At 51.9% G+C, this 23,430-nt stretch overlaps 2 protein-coding genes and 1 long non-coding RNA gene across 6 annotated transcripts in view; 1 reads left to right on the plus strand and 2 right to left on the minus strand.

The window, feature by feature from the left end:
* Positions 1 to 4,008, minus strand: part of LOC106723954 — a 19,447-nt gene extending 15,439 nt beyond the window's left edge. Inside the window, exon 1 of the long non-coding RNA XR_001359706.1 lies at positions 3,941 to 4,008. This is a non-coding gene — a long non-coding RNA (uncharacterized LOC106723954). The remainder of the gene's footprint in view (positions 1 to 3,940) is intronic.
* On the plus strand, positions 7 to 4,269 carry NANOS3 (nanos homolog 3 (Drosophila)). Its single transcript, XM_005881589.2, has 2 exons — positions 7 to 836; positions 3,945 to 4,269. Exons 1-2 carry the CDS (start codon positions 239 to 241, stop codon positions 4,010 to 4,012), a joined length of 666 nt encoding a protein of 221 aa, XP_005881651.2. The 5' UTR covers positions 7 to 238; the 3' UTR covers positions 4,013 to 4,269.
* A 1,803-nt stretch (positions 4,270 to 6,072) lies between these two features.
* Positions 6,073 to 23,430, minus strand: part of LOC102251773 (chromosome unknown open reading frame, human C19orf57) — a 20,893-nt gene continuing 3,535 nt past the window's right edge. For all 4 annotated transcript variants that reach the window (XM_005881592.2, XM_005881593.2, XM_005881591.2 and 1 more), the window contains 7 exons: positions 20,489 to 20,663; positions 18,131 to 18,212; positions 17,795 to 17,899; positions 12,777 to 14,045; positions 9,359 to 9,444; positions 7,209 to 7,301; positions 6,073 to 6,879 (listed from right to left, as the gene is read on the minus strand). In XM_005881592.2, coding sequence (XP_005881654.1) covers positions 6,729 to 6,879; positions 7,209 to 7,301; positions 9,359 to 9,444; positions 12,777 to 14,045; positions 17,795 to 17,899; positions 18,131 to 18,212; positions 20,489 to 20,663 — 1,961 coding nt within the window. In that variant the 3' untranslated portion in view covers positions 6,073 to 6,728. The remainder of the gene's footprint in view (positions 6,880 to 7,208; positions 7,302 to 9,358; positions 9,445 to 12,776; positions 14,046 to 17,794; positions 17,900 to 18,130; positions 18,213 to 20,488; positions 20,664 to 23,430) is intronic.

Below are 23,430 nucleotides of genomic sequence, written 5' to 3' on the forward strand. Positions count from 1 at the left end.
GGGTGGCAGGCCTCCTGAGAGGAGGGGTTGGGGGTAGCCCTCCAAACACTCTCTGGGTGGGGTATGTGGCTCTAAATTGCAGGTGCCCCTTGCAGACTGTGTCCTGTATCCCCCTGCCCCACTCAGAGACCAAACATCTCCTTGGCAGGTGCATTTACAGGGAGCAGCAGCTAGCCCCCCTGTGACAATAAGAAGTCTCCCACAGGCTATTCCTCCCCCTTCACAATCCCTTGGAGGTATGAGGAGGGAACTGACAGCCCAGACTCCTAGGCTCCAGAGAGGGGAAGGGAGGGGCAGGGAGGAAGTGGAGAAGGACGAGCTTGGGGCAGGCAGGGTTTCTCCTCTCTCTGCCCCAACGCCTGGCACACATTGCCCAGCCATGGGGACCTTCGACCTGTGGACAGATTACCTGGGTTTGGCACGTCTGGTGGGGGCTCTGCGTGGGGAAGAAGAGCCTGAGACCAGGCTGGACCCCCAGCCAGAACCAGTGCCAGGACCAGGGGATCCGAGGTTCAGCCCAGAACCCTCACCAGCTCCAGAACGCTTGTGCTCTTTCTGCAAACACAACGGCGAGTCCCGGGCCATCTACCAGTCCCACGTGCTCAAGGACGAGGCGGGCCGGGTGCTGTGCCCCATCCTTCGAGACTACGTGTGCCCCCAGTGCGGTGCCACTAGAGATCGAGCCCACACCCGCCGCTTCTGCCCACTCACCGGCCAAGGCTACACCTCTGTCTACAGCTACACCACCCGCAACTCTGCAGGCAAGAAGTTGGCTCGGTCTGACAAGGCGAGGACACAGGACTCCAGTCACCGTAGAGGAGGAGGAGCCAGTGCAGGTGGCTGGGGAAGTCCACTGTGAAGGGGGCATGCCTTTGTTAAGTGGGATTAACCCCAGTACCCACCTCAGAGGGTTGGGGTAGAGAATCTGCGTAGGAACCTTAGTATTCTAGAAGTGTTGCCCAGGTGGGTCAGCTGGAGCTTGACTTTGCTCTGCCGTCTTGGGAAAGGGACTCTCCCTCTCTGGGCCCTTGGGGGAAATGCCATCCTTTCCCAGGCACAGGCGACCTGGCATGGAAGCCATGGGGATTAGCAAGCAGTGGGATCTGGGGATGGGCACAGCAAGGGCTTGACAGTGGGTAGCTCTGAGGAGCTGTGTGCTCTGAGAGAAGTTGCTCAGACTCTCTGAACCCTAGCTTCCTTATTTCTTACTCATTTGCTAATAGTTTGTGTGCCTGTTCTATGCCAAGTGCTGGGCTGGGTTAGTGGTGAACAAGATAGATGGGAGAGCAGCAGTTAAAAAACAGGGTGATAGGCGCTGAATGGGGGAATCTAGAGAAGTACCTGATCCAGATAAGGGGACTCAGGAGGACTTCCTGGAGGAAGGGACCTCAGGAAGCCTGATTCAGTTTGGTGGAGAGCTGGAAGTGTGGCCAGGCATTGGGGCTTGTTCAGGAACTTAGGGATGGGGAGTGTGTGATTGTGTGGTGGAGGGGGAGGTGTCAGAGACTTGGGGACAAGCCGAAGGGCCTGTAGGGCCTTGTGGGTCACATTAAAGAGCTTGGACTTGGGCAGCAGGGACCCACAGAAGTGGCAAGACCAGGTATGCGTGTTAAGAGTGTGGCTAAGCGGGTGGACCTAGGGGTGGATTTGAGAGTGGTGAAAGCGGCTGGTTCTCCAGGCAGAGGTGTACGAGGCAGGTAAGAGGGAAGGGCAGGGCCCAGGGAAAGGTCAGGCTGGAGGGGAGTTTGCTATGTGGGGGGCAGCCCCGTAGAGCACAGGGGGCTGTAGCCCGAGGCAGGTAAGAGGGAATGGCCCAGGGCCCAGGGAAAGGTCAGGCTGTAGGGGAGTTTCCTGTGTGGGGGGCAGCCCCGTAGAGCACAGGGGGCTGTAGCTTAGGCGCGAGCTGCCCTGGAGCCTCCCCGAGGTCCAAGCCCAGTCTCCTCACCTGCATGGCCCCCCACTCTGATCTTGCTCATCAAATGTGGGTCTCACTTCACAAGTTTGTTGGGGTGAGGCCTGAGCAGCTGCATTTCTAAGCAGCTCCCCAGGAGGTGGCCACGCTGCCAGGCCACAGACCATGCAGGCTTTGAGTAGCTTGGGCTTCAATGACAGCAGTTATCAGAATAGATGCAAAAGACCTCAGCTCCAGTGGGGTTTTAAGGACAGATCCATTTCAGCGACTTTCTGGGGTAGTAAGCCCACAGAGGGGGTTCTTTTTTTAAAATTATTGATTTTAGAGAGAGGAAGGCAGAGTGAGAAGACAAAAAGAAACATCAATGTGAGAGAGAAACATCGACTGGTTGCCTCCTGCACACACCCTGACTGGGGGTCAAACCCACAACCTGGCTGGACCCCCAGCCAGGAATGGAACCCACCACCCTTTGGTGTATGTGGGGACCCTCCAACCAACCGAGCCACACTGGCCAGGGCACGGGAAGGGGTTCTGATAGATGCAAAAGACCTCAGCTCCAGTGGGGTTTTAAGGACAGATCCATTTCAGCGACTTTCTGGGGTAGTCAGCCCATAGAGGGGGTTCTTTTTTTTTAATTATTGATTTTAGAGAGAGGAAGGCAGAGTGAGAGAGACAAAAAGAAACATCAATGTGAGAGAGAAACATCGACTGGTTGCCTCCTGCACACACCCCGACTGGGGGTCAAACCCACAACCTGGCTGGACCCCCAGCCAGGAATGGAACCCACCACCCTTTGGTGTATGTGGGGACCCTCCAACCAACCGAGCCACACTGGCCAGGGCACGGGAAGGGGTTCTGATGGGTACTGCGGGTGGGGACTGCCTCCCATCAGACTGAGCTCCTTGAGCGTGGTGAGCGGGAAGGAGGATCCCAGCCTGTCCCCGCAGCTGCAAAGTGAACATTTTGAAAGAGCGAGCTTGCCTCCAGAAGAAGTCAGTATCCCTGTGCGGTTCAGTGAGGTCCAATTTGGTGGCAGGAAGCTGAGGGGACACATGAGGGGACACATGAGATGATGGTGTCAGAATCTTCCTTTTCCCCCTTAATTCTGAGGGAGCAGGAACACTCACCTCCCAGGGTATGGAGTGAAGGGTTAGGGAGACATCCCTGGCGCAAATGGGCTGCGGGACGCCAGCCTCCCTGGTAACACTCTAGGTATCACAAATACGGGGTCCCCAGGCCCTACGGCCACGAGGGGGCAGCACCGCAGGACGAAGTGGGGGTTTTTGCGCTGTTTTTTTTTTTTTAATATGTTTTATTGATTTTTTACAGAGAGGAAGGGAGAGGAATAGAGAGCCAGAAACATCGATCAGCTGCCTCCTGCACGCCCCCCACTGGGGATGTGCCCACAGCCAAGGCACATGCCCTTGACCGGAATCGAACCTGGGACCCTTGAGTCCTCAGACTGACGCTCTATCCACTGAGCCAAACCAGTTAGGGCTGCGCTGTTTCTCTGTCTCATCTGGGCTTGACTTGGTCTAGGAATGTGATTTGGGTGCTGTTCCACAACCAGCCTCTGGGTGGCGCCAGAGCCCTGACAGCCTTGAACTGGTACTTGGCCACATGAATCATCGCCTATTATTGTTTTTCTCCTCCCCCCTCCGCTTTTGAAACTCAGGTTCCAAAGGTGCCAGGAAGTCGTCGGGACCTTCGCCCTCTTCCTGGACATCCCTGGCGCAAAAGGGCTGCGGGACGCCGGCCTCCCTGGTAACACTCTAGGTATCACAAATACGGGGTCCCCAGGCCCTACGGCCACGAGGGGGCAGCACCGCAGGACGGAGTGGGGGGTTTTTGCGCTGTGTCCGTTTCTGGGTCTCATCTGGGCTTGACTTGGTCTAGGAATGTGATTTGGGTGCTGTTCCACAACCAGCCTCTGGGTGGCGCCAGAGCCCTGACAGCCTTGAACTGGTACTTGGCCACATGAATCATCGCCTATTATTGTTTTTCTCCTCCCCCCTCCGCTTTTGAAACTCAGGTTCCAAAGGTGCCAGGAAGTCGTCGGGACCTTCGCCCTCTTCCTGCTGCCCCTCCAATTCTGCCTAGAGGGCAGGTGCGGGAGGACGCCCGGGATGCTGTCTTCCCCAAGCCTGGGGACTCCTTGAAGGCTGGATTTCAGGGAAGATGCATCAGGCAAGGACCCTCCCCTGAGCCCCTCCCCCAGCCTGGGCCTTGAATGAGGGAGCAGCGCCTGGAAACACGATCAAAAGAGCCCTGTGAGGAAGGAGGTGACCCCGGGACAACCTGCCCTCCCTCCCCAACCCTGGGCGCCCAGTCAGCTCTCAATAAATGCTATGAATGGATCAGTGGTCAGATGAGGCTGGTCTTGAGACAGGTTAGTGGGAACAGCTTCCGAGGGGCTGGGGCACCTCTTTTCTCTCCTGGCTGTTAGCCTGCACATGTTCCCGTGATCCCCACTTTCCCGACTGCTATTTGGATTTCAGTTCACCCTGAGGCTCTGGGGGAGCAGAGAAATGGGAGTGGGCACCATAGGGTGGCTGTGGGGCTTTGAGAGGTGGCTCCTTTCCTGGCACTTCTGGGCATGACCTCTGCTGCTGGCATATTTGGGACTTTTTCTGATGTTTTCAAATGCCCTTTCAGCCACCCATAACATATTGACATGCCAAATAGGTGGAATCTCACACGCTGGGGGTGAGGGCCTGCTATGGGGGCAGAAATGGAGAGACAATTAGACCAAGCCTCCCTCACCCCCATTGTCCTCGCCAAGGAGGCCCTCAGTTAATGTTTTCCATCACACCACAATGCCCCCGTGACTTGGGCCATGGAGTCAATATACCAAGCCCTTCTGGGTGGGGGCAAGAATGGGACTATGTTGACTGCTCTGGGGGGTCAGCTAGTTGAGGCCTTGCCCAGGGGTACTAGGAGGTCATTTGGATCTGCTTGGGCAAGAGAAGGAGATACAGAGCCCTCCCCACCCAGGGACTGTGACCATGCTCTGGGGGGTCAGCTAGTTGAGGCCTTGCCCACGGGTACTAGGAGGTAATCTGGATCTGCTTGGGCAAGAGCAGGAGATACAGAGCCCTCCCCACCCAGGGACTGTGACCCAGCTCTCCTGGGAAGGGGCTGTGCTCAGAGGAACACCTACCCCTGACTGTCTCCTCCATCACCGGAGGTTGTTTCCCTGGCAGGTGGCAAGTGTCCATCCACATTTCCCTAAGTCAGGATGCTGACCCCATCCCCAACCCACACGGTCTTTCTCCCAGGGATGGGTGGAGGCAGGATTTGGACTTTGCAGGTCCACTCTGCCCTTGAACTGGGACCTGGGGCCACCCAGGAGAGTCTGGGATGGGAGCCTGCCCTTGAAGACAGCCTGCTGCCTAGGCTTGGAGGGGGAGAATGGAGGACAAAAACACCACAGAGGGCAGTCCAAAGGGTCTTCAAATTGAGTTAGGGACACAACATCCCAGGCACTGCCAGCTGCCGCGTACTGCCAAGGGCAGAGCTCCTAGGGCTTGGACACACTGGACAAACCGGCATGTCCTGGCAGGGTCAAGGAAGGAGAGGTGAAAGGGGACCCTGATCTGACTTGCTCCCCTCCTGAATAGTCTCCGAGGGTGTAGGCAGTGGGAGGGGTGCTCTGCCATGGCCCTAGGAGTCTGGGTGAGGGAGTCACTGGCAGAGCCACTAATAAAGGGACAGGTCTGGTCCACCTGGTGGTGACCAATTTAATAGAAATAGCTTTTTTTCTGAGAAATGGGTTTGATGACAGTGTCTGGGGCTGCTTCTGATGCTACCTTGGGGGCTGTGGTCAGGCTTGTGGGGGATGAGGTGTGCAGTGACCCCTCCTTGACATCCTGTCTTAATAACAACCCCCCAGGACTGCCTCCTTCCGGTCTGGGGCTTCAAAGCAGCTTGTCTCATGGAGAACAGACAGGGCCACTGAGCACTGGAAAAAAACACCTCTCCAGGTGAGTCCTGTGGGCTCACTGCCTCACAGGTGCTGGTGTGGGTGCCTCAGTGGGCCCACACAGCCACCTGCTCCCAGGGAATCCCACACACTTGGGAACTCGTGCGGACACCCTGACCTATGTCCCAGCAATAGCCCTACTTGCCCTCCTAGGGAGGATGAGAAGCAAAAGGGGAAAGAGGCAGTTAGGTTTGTGGGCCGAGTAGCAAGGAACCCAAAGGCTTCAACCTTCAAACAGCAGGTCCGGGGCCTTGCTAGGGAATCATTTATTAGTGCTCTTCCCAAAATAAATAAAATGGAAATCCAGAGAGACAAATGCACAACCAACAAAGGGGGCCCTTTTTCCTCCAGGAAAGAAACAAATTCTGAACCTGCCATAACCTCAGCTAAGGAGCCAAAATTTGCAAACCCAGATAAACATCTGGGTGGCTCTGGGCCCTGCTCCTGGGGCCCCAGCCCGCCTCCACTTCCCCCTGCAGCCTCAGCCTCTCAGGGAGCAGGTTCCCTCCCCATACAGACTCCAGAGGGCTGCTGTGGACTCCAGTGGGGCCTACAGGGTTTCCCAGGGAGGCTGACTTCCAGGTCGGCTAAAGGGCAGTTTCTGGGGCCCACTAGGACCCGCTGGAGCATCTTGGGGGTAACAAAGTACCAGGGGTAACAAAATACCAGGAGCAACATCAGGGACTGAAGGCTTTTCGGGGTCTGCAGGGGGATTGTTGACAGCTCTGTGGCAGGAACATCAGGCACTTCTGGGGCCAGGGTTTGAACAAAACATACATCCATGGGAGGGGTAAGCCCTGCACATAGTCCCCCAGCTTCCCCATTTGGAAGCATCTACAAATCCCGCCAGGGTTGCTCCCCTCGAGGGAGAGCCCCAGCCCCCTTTGATGTGTAGGGCATGGGGGCTTTCCCTGCAGGCTTTGCCTTCCGGTAGTTGAGGCGCTTGAATGCTTCCAGGTCCCGGTGGGCATTCATGATCAGCCGGCTGCAAGAAAATGCTGGCTTGACTATGAGGCAGAGCAGGACACACCCACACTCCTGCTTGCACATTCTCACAGAGGCTCACACACTCTCAGACACACATGCACAATCAGAATCAACCTGTTACAGAGTGGACCACTGACTGTCCCAGGCCCTCTCTAGAACCTAACAAGTCTGTAAAGGATGAATCTATGATGTAATAGGTGAGAGCCCAGGAGGAGTGACACTTTTTGGAGGCCCTTTGATGGGAGGTCTGGGTGGCTGTAGGGGGCCTCCTTCTTGCTGTCACACTGGTTTTCCCATCCCACTGCCTGTCCTATCCACCCCTCTTACTTCAGGTTGGAGAGTTCAATAATGAGGCCGCGCATGGTATCTGTTGCGTCCTCCATCCTGGTGGCTTCACGGGGCTTGATCCCCTTGTGGGCACTGGAGGGAAAGGAAGATAAGAGGCCCGACCTCAGCAGGCAGCTCCACCAAACACCATTCTGGGGGCTTTCGCTGGGCCTTCAGCTGTCTGCTTTCCCAGATATTAAGCTACTGCGGGCAGAGCTCTGATGGCCAACCCAGCTGGATCGATTGCCAAAAGCACACCCAGAATCCAGCCACCTCTCCCCACCAGTCTCCCCAGACCCCCAGCTCCTACGCCTACAGCTTGTCTCCCATGCAGTATGGGGTGGAGGGCTGTGAAAATGGTCACTGCACCATATGCTGGCCCCTCCAGACCCCATCCCCTCCCTCTCGTCCCTGCCCTCCCTCCAGCCATAAGATGAATTCCTGGCCTTTCCCTGAGCACCTCTTAGGGCTCTGGAATGTTCTCTCCCAAATGTCTCCTTCTTGAGGGGGGTTGGGGGAATACTTTCCTGATTACTGAGTTAAAATTTTAACCTCTTCCCCACTGACTTTTTCTCCCTAACACTCTGCCATCTGCTTATCTAATTTGCTCGTCTCTCTCTCACCCTGCCTGCCCCACCCAATGTGCAGTAGATGGTGGCTTCATGTTTTGTCCTGTCCCACGCTGCCTGCCCAGTGCCCAGTGCCCAGAGCAGTTTCTGGAAGAGCCGGCACTGGATGGCGTTAACCTCTATGGGAGGGGTGGATGTGCCACAGCACCCACTGTATCTAATGTGTGGCCTGCGGGTGCTGGCAGAGGGTCGTCCTCCTGGCCTCCAGTCAACAGCTTTCCCCAAATCATACCAGACCCTGGCATGGCAGCACCTCCTGGCCTTTCACTGCAGGATCTCTGTTCTGCTCCACCTGCTGCTGTCACCCAAGATGGCTGGCTGACCTGGGCCTTAGCTTCTTTTGTGTCTTACTCACCATGGGCCATGACCCCAGGCCCTGCCCTGGGGGCCTTCCAGATGTCCATGTGGGGTCACATCGCCCAGCAAGGATATCAGACTCAGACACGATTCTCCCTCCTCTTTGCTCAAACAATGGTGGGGCCATTTTGACTGAATGGCCTCTGGTACTTGTGCAGGGTGTGTGTGTGTGTGTGTGTGTGTGTGTGTGTGTGTGTGTGTATCACTAGTACAACAGGTACTAGTGACAAAGCTTATGCAAGGGAAGAAGGCAAAAACATGCTACCTTATCCCTGGAGGAGGAGGAGGGGGAGGAGGGAAAGAAAAACTCACCCAGGGCTGCACCCCTAGTCCCTCCTCCACACTTGCTAGACAGAAACAGAAGCTTGGCCATAAATAATTGATAAGGCACCGCCTCTGCAGAGAGGCCTGTAACAGGAGAGGATGGCCACCCAGTGCTTTCCCCGGCAGGGCCGGGAGAAAGGACTGGAGGGAGATGACAGACTGTGAGAGCCTCTGGAGTAAGGGGAGAGGACACCCTCGTCCCACACACGCACACTCCTCAGGTGGAGGGACAGTGCACCCAGTGGCCTGCCCTGGGGCACAGAGCCAAGTGGGAAGTGAGGAGACAAGCCAGGTCAGACCCTGGAGGGCCCACCCTGGGCCAGAACTGGGACTGCCCAAGATCGGCCAGGTCAAAGTTCTTAGCCGTTTCACTCTGAGGAGATTCAGGGAAAGTTCTGGACCTTTTCTCCAGAAAACACCCAAGATCGGCCAGGTCAAGGTTCTTAGCCATTTCACTCTGAGATTCAGGGAAAGTTCTGGACCTTTTCTCCAGAAAAATGCACACACTGAATTCAAACAACCCACAGAACCAGGGGCACCACCAGGGGTCCGGGGAGAGATGCTTGTTTGGGTGCAGATGGCTGGTGACCAGTTCTCCACCTGTGGGGAGCCGGGGACACACGCAGTTTGAAGGACAGGGCTCAGCTCCCTTACTGGATTGAGGAAAGCGAGGCCCAGTGAGGGAGAGCCAGGCCCCCTCATCAGCAAAATGGGAGCTCACAGGGCTGGGGCGGGGGGTGGAGATCATGGCAGCTCAGTGCCAGGAAAGCAGTGACACTCCCTCTCTAAAGGGAAGACCCCCTAGATGAGGGTCCTGGGGTGGCCTCCCACCGGGCCTACCTTGGCTGAGACTCGATGAGGGGGCCTCCTTCAGTACTCAGGCTGGTGCCAGGCCAGCAAGGGCCCACCCCGCTCCCTGCAGGAAACTGGAAAGAGAGCACACGTGTGAACAGTTACCCTGCACAGGAAAGGAAAGGAAAGTCACACAGGAAACGTCTGTGCCCCTGGGCCACGGCAGGAACACCGAGGCTGAAACTCCTGGAGGAAAAGTGGTTAGACCTGGGGGCTACCAGCTGGGCTGCTCTTGCCATCACCCCTCAGAAAGAGAGCAGACAGGGAACCACGGGGCCTGACCCTGCTGTCCTCTCCTGGGCCTGCACCTTCCAACAAGCTGCCCTATGCCTGGGGGGCTCCATCCACACATTCTCTGTGCATCCTGCAGTATCTAGAAAGGCACAGAGAGGACCCCTCGGTGCAGTGACTGTAGCAAGGTGGGCATCAGTGTCGAGGGGAAGAGGTCAGCCAGATAAGCCATGCATTTTATGTCAGGAAAAGATCTTGCAAATCTATTGCAAAGGAAAAATTCATAATTAATAGGGGAGAGAGCCAAATAACCGGGAGAAGCTTAAGTCTCTAAATGTCGACAGTAGTTTAATTTTTGTGGAAGATGTCAGGCTCAATCACGGGGTGACATGTGTCCCATGGAAAGAGGCCGGGGGTGGGGGTGGGGGCAGCAGCTAGCCCAGAGCCTCTTTTTTTTTTTTTTTTAATATATTTTATTGATTTTTTACAGAGAAGAGGGGAGGGGGATAGAGTTAGAAACATGGATCAGCTGCCTCTTGCACGCCCCCTACTGGGGATGTGCCCGCAACCAAGGTATATGCCCTTGATCGGAATCGAACCTGGGACCCTTGAGTCCGCAGGCCGACGCTCTATCCGCTGAGCCAAACCAGTTAGGGCTAGAGCCTCTTTTAAGGAGACCGAAGTCTTGGGGTTGGAAAGGGGCCTGTTCTAGGGACATCCTCTCCCCTGATGGGGTGGGGACAGGGTGAAGAGTTGAGCTACACTAGCAAAGAAGTACCTGAAAAACTGCCTGTAGCCAGTGGTTCTCACCTGGGGATGACTCCATCCCCAGGAGACACTTCACAATGTCTGGGGACATTCTTGGTTGTCACGACTGGGGAAGAAGGTGCTACTGGCATCTGGGTGGAGGCCAGAGATGCTACTCAACATGCTACAGAGCACAGGACAGTCCCCACCACCAGAACGAGCTGGCCCTGAATGCCAGCAGTGCCAGCTGGGGTCTCTGCTGTAGACAATACAGTGTCTCCCAGCATCTGGCTGTTTCATGCAGGCAACTCTGACTTAAAAGACCACATATTCACCAAACTCACTGCACTGTTCCTGGCCATGGGAATATTCTCCCGCCCACCAGGATTGTGTAAATGTTGGTCACAACAAAAGTGTTCCTGAACATGCCAGGGTCAGAGCTGTAAGCCCCTGAAAGGGACCTGGGACTCAGCTTTGATGCTCCTTTGATGCAGCGGTGTACGGCGGCTCCACAGCTCTAGGGTGAGTATCATGTCCCAAGGGAGCTGTTGTAGAAGAAAACACCAGTTCCTGTGAGGGGACCTGGGTTTGAAGCTGGTCAGTCACCGCTGTGTAACCTCTGAGTCTCTGAGTGGCTTCACCTGATGCGGCGCCCACCACCATACCTGGTGAGGCTGCCCTCCCTCCATCTGTGCTGCACCTAAGTGTCCCTGCCCACCTGGCCTTCCTGCCAAGGGCTATCAGAATCTTCCCATGAGAATGTGCTTGTGCCTGGGTCACCCCAACTTGTTCAGGAACGCCCAATATCTAAACGAAACTCGTCTGGGCGTTGGCAGCCTTGTCAAGGCAGCGCCTACTCCCCTGGAGCACCTGTCAGGTCTGACCACCTGGCTGTCTGCCCAGGGCCCCCCTACTGCTGACTCCCAAGTGCACAGTCACTGGCAGCCTGTCTGGAAGGGCTCGCTCTTTTGCCTGCTGGCTGCCACCAAATGTCCCAACTGCTTCCCCAGGTTTCTCCCTTAGCCACTGCCCAAGAGGCCAGAGACTGAGAGTAACTTAGACGGCATTTCCTTCCGAGTGAGGAGTTTGCACTTTTCAAGAAACAAGGCTCCAATTCTAAAATTTCAGCTGTTCCCAGGAGATCGTGTTCTAACTCTGCACTGTGACCTACTTTCCATGATCTTGCTCATCTGGTGATCATGAGACAGGTGCAGGAGGAGCCAGGGCCCGGACAGCCCAGGGAGGGCCAGGTCTGAAATCACCTCACAGGTGAGCACTGTGGAGGGCCAAAATGCAGTGGAGACCACATATGCTCAAACCAGTCACGCTCCCTTCGCCCTCAGAACAGCTGGCTTTCTTCAGCTGGGCACCCGATGAGATCCTGTGCTTGTTCTGGAACTGTGTCACATGCAGACTCTTTAAGTTCCAAAATGAAAGGGTACAAAAATGCTCACTCTGGCCCTAGCTGGTTTGGCTCAGTGGATAGAGTGTCAGCCTGTGGACTGAAGGGTCCCAGGTTCAATTCCGGTCAGGGGTGATTCTGGTCAGGGGCGGGCTCGATCCCCAGTGGGGGGCGTGCAGAAGGCAGCCAATCAGTGATTTTCTCTCATCATTGATCATTGTTGTTTCTATCTCTCCCCTCCTCTCCCTTCTTCTCTGCAGTCAATAAAAATATATATTTTTAAAAAATTCTCACTCTGGGAGAGGTAGGCGGGAACAGTGCTACTGAAAACCTCAGAGGGGCAGGGACCATGCAGGCTCTTGACAAGCATGTATTGAATACATTTTTTTGGGAAAAAATCTTAACAGGGACAGCTGAAAAAACAGGCCATCGTTTGTAAAGGGAGTTGGACTCCACATTCTGGGATGGGGTGGCTGAGGCATAGCTGTAGAATCAGGACAATCCGGATGCAGACCCAGGCTCCTCCCCTCCTGGCTGTGTCACCTCTGGCAGGTGCCCAAACCAGTGTGTGTAAAGAGAACCGAGAACCACCTACCTCTCAGAGCACCACTGCAAAGCACTTAGCCCAGGCTCAGGTGTGCCACCAGCCAGGGACATGGAGCCTACCCTGGGAGCAGGGCTCAAGCAAGGCTGCTACCTTCCCTGACAGGTGAACGCCAGGGCTGGCAGAGGCTCATTGGACAGCTTTCCCACTGCCTGTCATGCAGGCAGCCCCCAGCATAAAATCAAAATTCCATACATATGTTTGGCACAGGCCCCTCATGGAAAAGCAGGTCTTTCTTTCTGGAAAATCACAGACTCCACACATCTACTGAAGTTGCAACCCGGACCCCCTAGACTCGTCTGCCATATAAACAGACTACCACACGCCCCATCTTCCCCCACCATTGGGTGGTTTGGACGAGAGCCTGTGGACACTGGCACCTGTTCTGGGATGGTCTGGCTGTAACTTAAGGAAGCTCTTACCTGCTCAGGTGGGGCTTCTAAGTTGAGGGCTTCCAGGGCATCCTGTATCTGGCTGTCTGGCAGGAAGTCGAGTTCCAAGGCGGCCTGGTCTGCAGGGTCAGGATGCTTGGGCTGGCCTGCTGGGCCTGCAGGGGCATCTGGGCTGCCCTGGTGGGCCCTGGCATCCGGGGAAGGACCAACCACTGTTTCTCTGTGCAATGGTGGAACAGAGGCTCCAAGGGACGGACTGAACCCCCCAAAGTCTTGTTCATGGCTCTGGCTACCTAATTCGGCTGCCTTTTCACCTGAGGGCTGTGACAACAAAGACAGCGCACACACACCTCCCAGCCCTTCTTGATCCAGGTCTGGTACCTGTGTCTGACCAACAACTGGGTCAATTTCCGAGGCTACAGGACTGGAACATCCAGCACCTACTGAGGGCTCTTGGGTCTCATGAGCCAGAACCAGGGAGGCTGCAGGGCCCCTGGAGACATCACCAGGGGAGTCGGCCTCCCACCCTTCCTCTCCTCTGCTTTCTGTAGTCTCCCCAGCGAGAGGCAGGCCTGTGAGCAGGGCCCCACTATGGCCTCCATCAGGGGCCTTCCCACTGGGAGAGGCAGGTGCCTGGGTGTTAGCCTTCTCATCTGGCCCTGTCAACTCCAGAGCCCTCTGTTCTGACTTGGTGGTGTCTGTGACCACATCTGTGATGACACTGATCCTAAGGGAGGAGTGTCTGGGGCTGCTACAGCTCCCTCCTGCTTCCTTGCCAACCCTGCTGAGTATCTGCAGGGGGTCAGGTGGGGCCTGGGCTGCAGATCCAGGCTCTGAGCCCTGAGTGACCAGGCCTAGGATGCTGTCTCCTTTCTCCTGGTCAGTCCCTGTTCCCCCTTGGACACCTTCCTCCTGTGGGACTCCTTGGTCTGGCTCCTTCTTCTCAGCACCACTGCTTGGCAGATGCCCTTTCTGGCTGAGATCACCTGGAATCCTACCCCCCTCTGTGCTTCCAGCATCTGGCAAATTGGTCCCTTGTTTCAATAGACAGTCCTGGCTGGCACTCTCTGAAACCAAGGGCACCATCCCCCATTCTGAAGAAATGTCATTGGAGACCTCAGGCTGAGAATCCCCCCTGCTGGACACAGGTGTTACAGCGTTTTGGACACTGTGCTCGGAGTGGGTGCCATCTGTTTGCGTCTGGTCTCCTGGCTCCCAGGCCTCCAAGATAGTGAGCTCTGGGGACTCCTGCCATGACTGGCTTCCTGCCTGCTGGGCACTGGGCTCTGGTGGTGTCTCCTGTGTAGAGAGAAAGACTCAGCCTCAGGCCTTCAATAACCAACCACTCTGAAGATTTTTCTAGTTGTTACTGCCCCTGTACAAATTCTCAGATGCTGTGCAGACCACTGAAGGGATCAGTACAGTAATTCCCTCTTATCCATGGGGGATGCGTTCCAAGACCCCCAGTGGATGCCTGAAACTGCAGATAGTACTGAACCCTGTATATACTATGTTTTTTCCTATAAATACATGTCTATGATAAAGTTATATTTTAAATTAGGCACCATAAGAGATTAACAACAATAATTAATGATAAAATAGGACAATTATAACAGTACACTGTAATAAAAGTTATATGAATGGCTTTGAGGCCATTACTGAGTAAAATAAAGATTACTTGAATACAAACACTGTGATACCACAGCAGTCAATCTGATAACGCAAACAGCTACTAAGTGACTAATGGGAAGGGAGCATATGCAGGGTGGAGCCACTGGACAAAGGGATGATTCATGTCCCAGGCAGGACGGTGTGAGATTTCATCACATTACTCAGGACGGCATGCAATTTAAAACTTATGAATTGTTTATTTCTGGATTTTCTATTTAATATTTTTTTGGAAGTGGTTGACCACAGGTTAACTAAAACCATGGACAGTGAAAGCACGGAAAAGGGGGGACTACTTACTAGTACACGGCAGAGCTTTGTGCCAGAGGCTGGAGGGTAACCGGAAGCCCAGGAATCCTTCCTTCCCACATTCCCTTCTCCCCACCAGGCATGTGGAGATCAAGGACATACTAGTAAAACTCAAGGAGGTCTGTGGATGACACTAATGTCAATTGCCTGGACTGGAGATGAACCATACTTATGTAAGAGTCACCACTTAGGAAACTAGGGGAGGAAATACAGGACTTCTCTGTGCTGTTTTGTTGTTAAATTGTGGTATGATGCACACAATGTAAGATTCACCATCTTAACCATGTTTTGTTGTTGTTGATCATCACCTGAGGATATTTTTCCATTGATTTTTAGAGAGTGGAAGAGATGGGGAGAGACAGAGAGAGAGAAACATCAATATTAGAGACACATCAATTGGTTGCCTCCCACATGAGCCCCGATCAGGGCTGGGGATCAAGCCTGCAACTGAGGTATGTGCCCTTGACCGGAATCGAACCCAGGACCCTTCAGTCAGTGGGTCAATGCTCTAGTCACTGAGCAAAACCAGCTAGGGGACTATCTTAACCATTTTTAAGTGCACAGTTCAGTGGCATTAAGTAAATTCACACTCGCATGCAACCATCATCATCACCTATCCCCAGAACTCTTCACCTTGTACAACTGAAGCTCTATCCCCATTAAACACTAAGTCCCCATCCCCCCTCTCTCCAGCCCCTCATGACCTCCACACTACTGTCGTTAGAAGTTTGACTAATCTAGGGACCTTATGTAAGGGGAATTGTATGACATTTGTTGCTTTGTGACTGGCTTATTTTGTTAGCATAATGTCCCCAGGTTCATCTGTGTTGTAGCATGCAGCAGTATAACCTTCCTTTGTAAGGGTGAAATAATATTCCATTGAGTGGATATGCAACATTCTGTTTATCCCATTCATTCATCCATCAATGGGTCCATACTGTTTTTTGCAACTTCCTATAAATCTCTAATTATTTCAAGATAAACTGTTTAAAAGGTGGGAGATGACCAGAGCAGGCTCAGAGAGAGTATGGTTCCAGCTGGGACATAGATGGAGTACCATCCTTAGGTAGATGGCAGCTCGATCCTTCTAGGTGCTCAAGCCTAAACCTGTGGAGTCACTGCAGCCCAGATCACCCCTGACTGTAGATGCATGTATCTGACATTCCCACCTGGCATTTCCTGGTCACCTCCAATGTGACACAACCAACACCAGCTCCTGAGCATCCCCTCAGAGTCTCCCTGTCTCAACTAGCAGCAACTCCATCCTTCAAGCTATTCAGCCCCTAACAATGGAGTCAACCCAATATCTCCCTTCCTTTCACCCCCATGCCATCATCTCTCCCTTCAAATTGAACTGCAAATAAATTCAATACCTAGGGACTGAGGTTTGCATCCAGGATGCCTACAGAGAGCAGCTGCTCCCCCACTTCTTTTGTAGTTATCAGTGCTGGGGGGGAGACACCTTCTCAATAACCTTCCTGCACAGTAGGGCAAATATTTCTAGGAGAGGGTCTGCATTGCAAATGTCAGACCACTGAAGGTCACAGCATGTCTATAGGGCTTCAATGAAGCCACCGGCCACCAGACCGCTGAGTTACATACAGCCTTTTCAGCATCAACGGTAAAGCTATCACCCCTACTTTTTTTAAAATTAAACTTTTTGTAAGATCATTGCAAATTCTTGTGCAGTTGTGAGAAATAATGTGAAAAGATCCTTTGTGCTCCTCACCCGGTTTGCCCCAATGGTAACATCTTATATAACCAAAGTACAGTATCACAACCAGGGTGTTGAAATTGATCAAGCCCCCCACCTTATTCGGCTCTCCCATTCGTGTATGTGTATTAAGTTCTATACGGTTCTCTCACTGGTGGAGGCTGTGTATCCACTCTGAGAGTTAAGATATTGAAAAGTTGCAAAACAAAGATTCCTGGTACTGCCATTTGCAGCCACACTCACCTCTCTCCCATGTTGTGACCTCCCCGCCCCTCCCCCTGCCCCGTCTCCAACTGCTGGCAACCTCTAGTCCACCCTACATGTCTATGATCTTTGTCATTTCAATAATGTTCTGTAAATGGAACCCTATAGCAAATAACCTTTTCGGACTGGCTATTCCTACTCCATGTAATGCTCTGCAGATCCATCCATGTGGTTGCCTGTGTCACTACTTTGCTCCTTTTTTTATTGTTGAGTTGTGTTCACGGTGTAGACAGACCATGGTTTGTTCAACCATTCACCAGTTGAAAGATATCAAGGGTGTTCCCAACTAAGGCTGGTTACAAACGCAGTTGCTGGCATTCCCACCACTCACTTGTTCTGGGGCCTGTGTTACCAGACAGTGTCAGTGGTGGAGCTCACAGTGGCAAGGATAAGAGAGCACACTGAGACCCCCCACAGCCCCAACTTGCCCAAAAGCTACTGAGAAGCAAAGGGGTTCAGGGACAGAACATGGGCTGCCTTTCTGAGTTTTCTTTTTTAATCCTCACCGGAGGTTATGTTTTTATTGATTTTTAGAGAGGGAGGGAAGGAGGGAGGGAGGGAGAGAGAGAGAAAGAGAGGAAACATGATCAGTTGCTTTCTGCATGGCATGCACCCTGACAGGGGATGAACCCACAAACTAGGTATGTGCCCTGACTGGGAATTGAACCTGCAATCTTTTGGTGTTTGGGATGACACTCCAACCAACTGAGCAGCAACTGGTCAGGATTGCCTTTCTGAGTTTTCTAATTTTCACGCAATGTGGGCAAGAGGGCTCTTGCCTCCAGCACTCTGATATGGGCACAGCTGTCCTGAGTGCCTCTCACAGGCCTGGGAGCTGCCTGCATAGCACCTGCAGTCCACAGACATCTGTAGTGCAATGTGCTGAAAATGGGGTGTGGAGAGGTGCAGATCTAGCCATTGCCAAAACAAAACAAAACAAGGTTAAACTCAGCTGCCAAGGCTTGGCCAAGAAGAGGTGCAGATCTAGCCATTACCAAAAACAAAAACAAAAACAAGGTTAAACTCAGCTGCCAAGGCTTGGCCAAGAAGCTGCCCATCTATGGGGCTCAGCCTGCTGATTTTAGGGTCTTACCAAGCTAAAGGCCCCACTCCCGAGGTCCTCTTCCCTCGTAGCAGCTACTCTTGTCACTGCCTTCCTGGGTTTTGCAAACTGCGGGACAAACCTCCTGTCTGAGTTCTGTGAACCAGATACAACAAGAACAAAGCAGCAATAAATATAAGGGAGGAATGAGGTCTAAGAAAGAAAACAAATACCAAAACCGGTTTCCTTCTTGTCTCAAACCTGGCCTGTGCCCTCTAGCCCCAGGGCAAACCAGCCCATTGGCCACGAGGATGAACAGAGGCAGGAGCTCAGCCTAAGGGAGGCAGCTGCTTTCTGCTCACAGGGGAAGCTACAACACAGGCTCACCTGGGAAGGAGGAAAGGGGATTGGCTCCTTTTCTGGTTGCGAGAGGCTCCTGGAAGGAGCTCCAGCTTCCTTGTCCGGAGAGCTGGGTGGAGAAAGACAAAACAAGAAGTTCTGAAGTCACCCAAGGCTTTCAGTGCACCTAGTGGGACAGAGAATGAAGTCCAAGGGCAAAGCAGTGCTCAGAGTCTCCCAGAAGGGAGGACCTGGAGCACCTTCTTGCTGAGAGAGGGTGGGATGGAGGGGAGCAGTGAGCTGGGGAACATTTGACTCTAAGAAGGGTGCGGAGTCCCACATCTAGAATCGAAGCTGCCAGCTGTGGCAGCACTTCACCCTTATAATCCCAGGAATCGGCTCCTCAGGTAAGACCAGGAATTCTCATTTGCACTGACACTCCTGCCTCCAACTCTGCAAATTCTAAGGGAATTTGTAGATATGAGAAACACAGTGTCAAAAGAAACAGGAGTATTCATAATTGCCAAAACGTGATGGCCTCCAGTGCGTAAATGAAATGGTACAACCAGAAAATGGAATATTATTCAGCACTAAAAAGAACTGAGCCCTGGCCAAGTGGGTCAGTTGGTTGGAGTGTCATCCTATGCACGAAAAGGTTTTGGGTTCGATTCCCAGTTCGGGCACATATCTGGGTTACAGGTTTGATCCCCAGTAGGGGCATGTACGGGAGGCAACCAATCAATGTTTCTCTCTCTCCCTTCCTCTCTCTCTCAAATCAACAAACGTATCCTCTGGTGAGGATAAAATAAATAAAATAAAATAAATGAGCTATCAAGCCATGAAAAGACATAGAGGAAACTTAAATGCACATTACTAAGTGAAAGAAGCCAATTTGAAAGGCCACATATTGTATGATTCCAACTACATGAAATTCTGTAAAAGGCAAACTATGGAGAAGTAAAAAGACCAGTGGTGCCCTAGCCGGTTTTGCTCAGTGAATAGCGCGTAGGCCTGTGGACTGAAGGGTACCGGGTTCAATTCTGGTCAAGGGCATATGCCCAGGTTGCGGGCTCGATCCCCAGTAGGGGGCGTGCAGGAGACAGCTGATCCATGACTCTCTCTCATCATTGACGTTTTTCTCTCTCTCTCCCTCTCCTTTTCTCTCTGAAATCAATAAAAATATATTATATATATTAAAAAAAGACCAGTGGTTGCCAGGATCAGGGGGAGAGATGAACAGTCTCTCAGAGCACAGGGGATTTTTAGGGCAGTGAAAATACTCTGTATGATACTATAGTGGTAGATACATGTCTTTATACATTTGTCCAAACCCATAGGATGTATATATACCAAGAGTGAACACTAAGGTAAACTATAAACTTTGGTTGATGATATGTCAGTGTAGGTTCATCTTTGGTTAAAAAAATAAAAAGTACCATTCTGGTGAGTGATGGTGATAATGGGGGAGGCTATGCATGTGTGAGGCAAGGGGTATGTGAGGAATTTCTGTCTTCCTCTCAAATCTTTGTAAACCAAAGTGCTCTGAAATTTTTTTGTTTACATTCTCATCTGAGGATATGTTTTTTATTGATTTGACAGAGAGAGAGAGAGAGAGAGAGAGAGAGAGAGAAATATCAATCGGTTGCCTCCCATACATGCCCTGAGAGAGAGAGAGAGAGAAATATCAATCGGTTGCCTCCCATACATGCCCTGACAGGATTGAACCTGCAGCCTAGGTATGTGCTCTGACCAGGAATCAAACCTGCAACCTTTGTTGGCATATGGGACGATGCTCTAATCAACTGAGCCACCCGGCCAGGGCTAAAAATAAAATCTTTTAAAAAACATTGGTGAGACTATGTTTATCCTATATAATAAAACCTTAATATGCAAATCGACAGAACAGTGGAATGACCAGTCACTATGATGTGCACTGATCACCAGGGGGCAGATGCTCAACGCAGGAGCTTCCCCCCTGGTGGTCAGTGCCTGGGGGAGCGCTGCTCAGCCAGAAGCCAGGCTCACAGCTGGAGAGTGCAGCAGCTCACAGCTGGCAAGTGCAGTGGTGGTGGTGGTGGGAGCCTCTCCCGCTTCCACTGCAGGCTGGCGGTAAGGAGCGAGGGGTCCCGGACTGTGAGAGGGCTCAGACTGGGCTGAGGGAACCGCACAGTGCACAAAATTTCGTGCACCGGGCCTTTAGTATTATAATAATTGTGGAGATATACATGTATACTTTTTTTAAAAAAGACCAAAATCTGGAACTAAAATTTCATATGATTTCAACTTTGGAAGTGGAACAGGAAGAAGCATGAAGATATGCTAATGGGCTTGAATTGTGCCAGCAGAGGTTCCAGAGACAGAGTAAGTCTAGATACTGATAGTAGGAGTCTGTTCTGAGCCACCTACCTGGAGGCCTCCTGTCCTGATTCCTCCCCACTCCGCTCTGTAGAGGGAACAGGTCCTGAACTGCCTTTTGACTCTTCAGGGTGACCCAAAGGGCCAAAATGGAAACTCTGAGGATCCCCATCAGGGTCTCCGAGCCTTGGGTGCTTTGGGGGTTTTGGTGGACGAATTCCTTCTCCTGGTTTAGAGAAAAGGAAGACAATGGGGTAGAGGATGCCAGGAGCATGCACTTCCATGGCTGACAACCAAACCTGGCAGGGCCACTGCTGCAGTGTGAGCAGGCTTGTTCCAAGGGCAGGAAACCACTGCTCTGACACTTGCCTGGAAAGCGAGAGATGGGACGGAACCTTATCCAGGTGGGACCTAGGAGCTTATGTGGCTACGGGACTCCAAAGCTTTTTACCTGTGGACTGGTCATGATTGAGGCTGAATCCTGAGTTGGCCTGATTTGGCTCTAAACCACAGAAGACAAAACCCAGCTGACTGCGTTTCTGGGGAAGTGGTGAGAGGTGTGTACTGGCTCCTTTGGTCTCAGCTCAAACATCCCTGCAGAGGGGCCATTCCCTAACTTTTCTATAGAGCATTCCCTGTCAGGCTCATGCTGTTTTTGTTGACTTCAAAGCTTTTCTGCAAGAATCAATGTACTGGGTCCTTTCTGTCTTGCCCACTACAACTTGCCCCATGCAAGGAGTGGCCTTGTCTATCTCACTCTCTGCTGAGTCTCAAGTGCCCAGAAGAGCATCTAGTTCACCATCAGTGATCAATAAATACTTGGTAGATGATTGAATAAACATGTAGGAAATACACATCACTTCCCAGGAAATGCAGATACAACTAAATGGTGTACCACTCTAGTTTTCTGTGATGCCTGAAAATATCCACCCTGGGAAAACTTGGACCCAGAGTGATTAAGCGCTAAGGAACTGATGTCTCAGCTGCCACTTATTTCCTTGTATCTCTGCAATACCTTCTCCGTCACTGAGAGCAATTTAGAGCCTAAAGGTACTTTTAAAAATATATAGATTTTATTAATTTTCACAGAGAGGAAGGGAGAGGGATAGAGAGAAACATTGATGAGACAAAAACATTGATTAGCTGCCTCCTGCACGCCCCCTACTGGGGATTGAGCCCACAACCAAGGTACATGCCCTTGACTGGAATCGAAACTGGGACCCGTCAGTCCACGGGCCAATGCTCTATCCACTGAGCTAAACCGGTTAGGGCCTAAAGGTATTTATTAACATCTCTTTGTTGGATAAAGGAAACTCCCTTACACATGAATTGCCAATTGTTGCTGGTTTGTGAAACGTCCCCAAATCTGGGCCCAACTGAATCATTTATTTAATGAACAAATAATAAGGGTTGACTCTGGTGAGCTCCAGGCCAGACACTGTCCTAAGAACTTGGGTGTGTTATGATAAAACTTCAAGGTAGGGTCCTGTTGTTATGCCCATTTTACACATGAGAAAGCACAGGTACAGACGGCCAAGGAATCCAGAACGGGATCCAGGCATCCAACTCCAAAGTCTGCACACTTAAGTGTACTTCGGCATTTACTGAGTGCCTACTATGTACCGTGCTTCTGACCAGGCAGTGAAGACAAAAGGACAAACCAGACATAGGCCTGATCTTCCTGGAGTTCAGTCACGTAGACCCTTTCCAATCTCAGCTCCTTACACCCACTGACATAAACCCATTGAATAAGCCCCCTCCTTTCTCCCAATGCCAATTGCTAGGGTCCACCTCAGCATTCACTCAACTGTGTGCACTCCACTAGACCACAGCAACTTTCCTATAATTTCTTCTAATTCTGTTATGGTTCGTGTGTGCCCATTCAGAACTATAACCCACTGCTGTGTATTTGATTAGCTCTCTCCATGAGAAGCATTTTTCTTTTTTTTCTTGACTTGACCTTGAAGGTGTGGAGGGGAGGCACTAAGTCTGCTGTACCTTTTGATCTTGTGCTTGATCTGCCTCTTCTCAGGTGCCCACCCCAATGCTGCACCCAGAGCAACGCTCCAATGAGTTTCTTACACAAACACATTCCTACCTTGTGGTCTGCCAGAAAACACAAAATACAGCAGCTTCATTTATTTGGTTTTTTTAAGATGCTCAAACACTAGCTTCCTTTGCTAATCTAATGGACATTTATACCAAATAAGAAGCAAAAATATCAACAGAAGTGAAGAGCCTCTCATTTCCTTCCTGTGATCTGTTCCCACAGGACTAATATAAGAAAAAACTAAGGCAGAACCTTGTTTTCAACACCAAAGGCCAAAAAGATGTTGGAAGGGAAAGGGCTTTCACCATCTGCCAGAATTGTCTTCCTCTCTCCCCACCCCATCCAAGGCATACAGAAACAGCTGGGCCAACCCCGGGGTTCAATGAGCTGGGGGTCCACAGCCAAGAGAGGCCCCAAATGACTTGCTGTGGGTGGGCTTGGCTGTCCCCAGCTTCCCCCTCTGAGGTCAGAGAAATTCTCATGTCCCAAGCAGCCTATTGCTCATCTCTACACAAAATATTTCAATCTGTTGATAATTTATTTTTGGTCCCACATTTTGAGGGGGAAAAAAATGAATGTTACTCCCTAACTTCATTAAGCACTAAGTAAAGAAGTTATTGCTAAACTTTTAAGAAATTTGAGTTACCTTAGACAATAGACAGGGAAATCAAACTATGCTATGTAATACTTGTGTTTCTTTTCTAATGAGGAAATGTTATATGTATATGGAAAAGTGAAGATGGTCCCAATATACCATTAAGTAAAAAACAAAGGTTGGCCCTAACTGGTTTGGCTCAGTGAATAGAGCATCGGCCTGCGGACTGAAGGGTCCCAGGTTCGATTCCGGTCAAGGGCATGTACCTTGGTTGCAGGCACATCCCCAGTTGGGGGTGTGCAGGAGGCAGCTGATCAATGTTTTTCTCTCATCGATGTTTCTAACTCT

Source organism: Myotis brandtii, unplaced genomic scaffold (genome assembly GCF_000412655.1).
Source record: "Myotis brandtii unplaced genomic scaffold, ASM41265v1 scaffold680, whole genome shotgun sequence".
Lineage (NCBI taxonomy): Eukaryota > Metazoa > Chordata > Mammalia > Chiroptera > Vespertilionidae > Myotis > Myotis brandtii.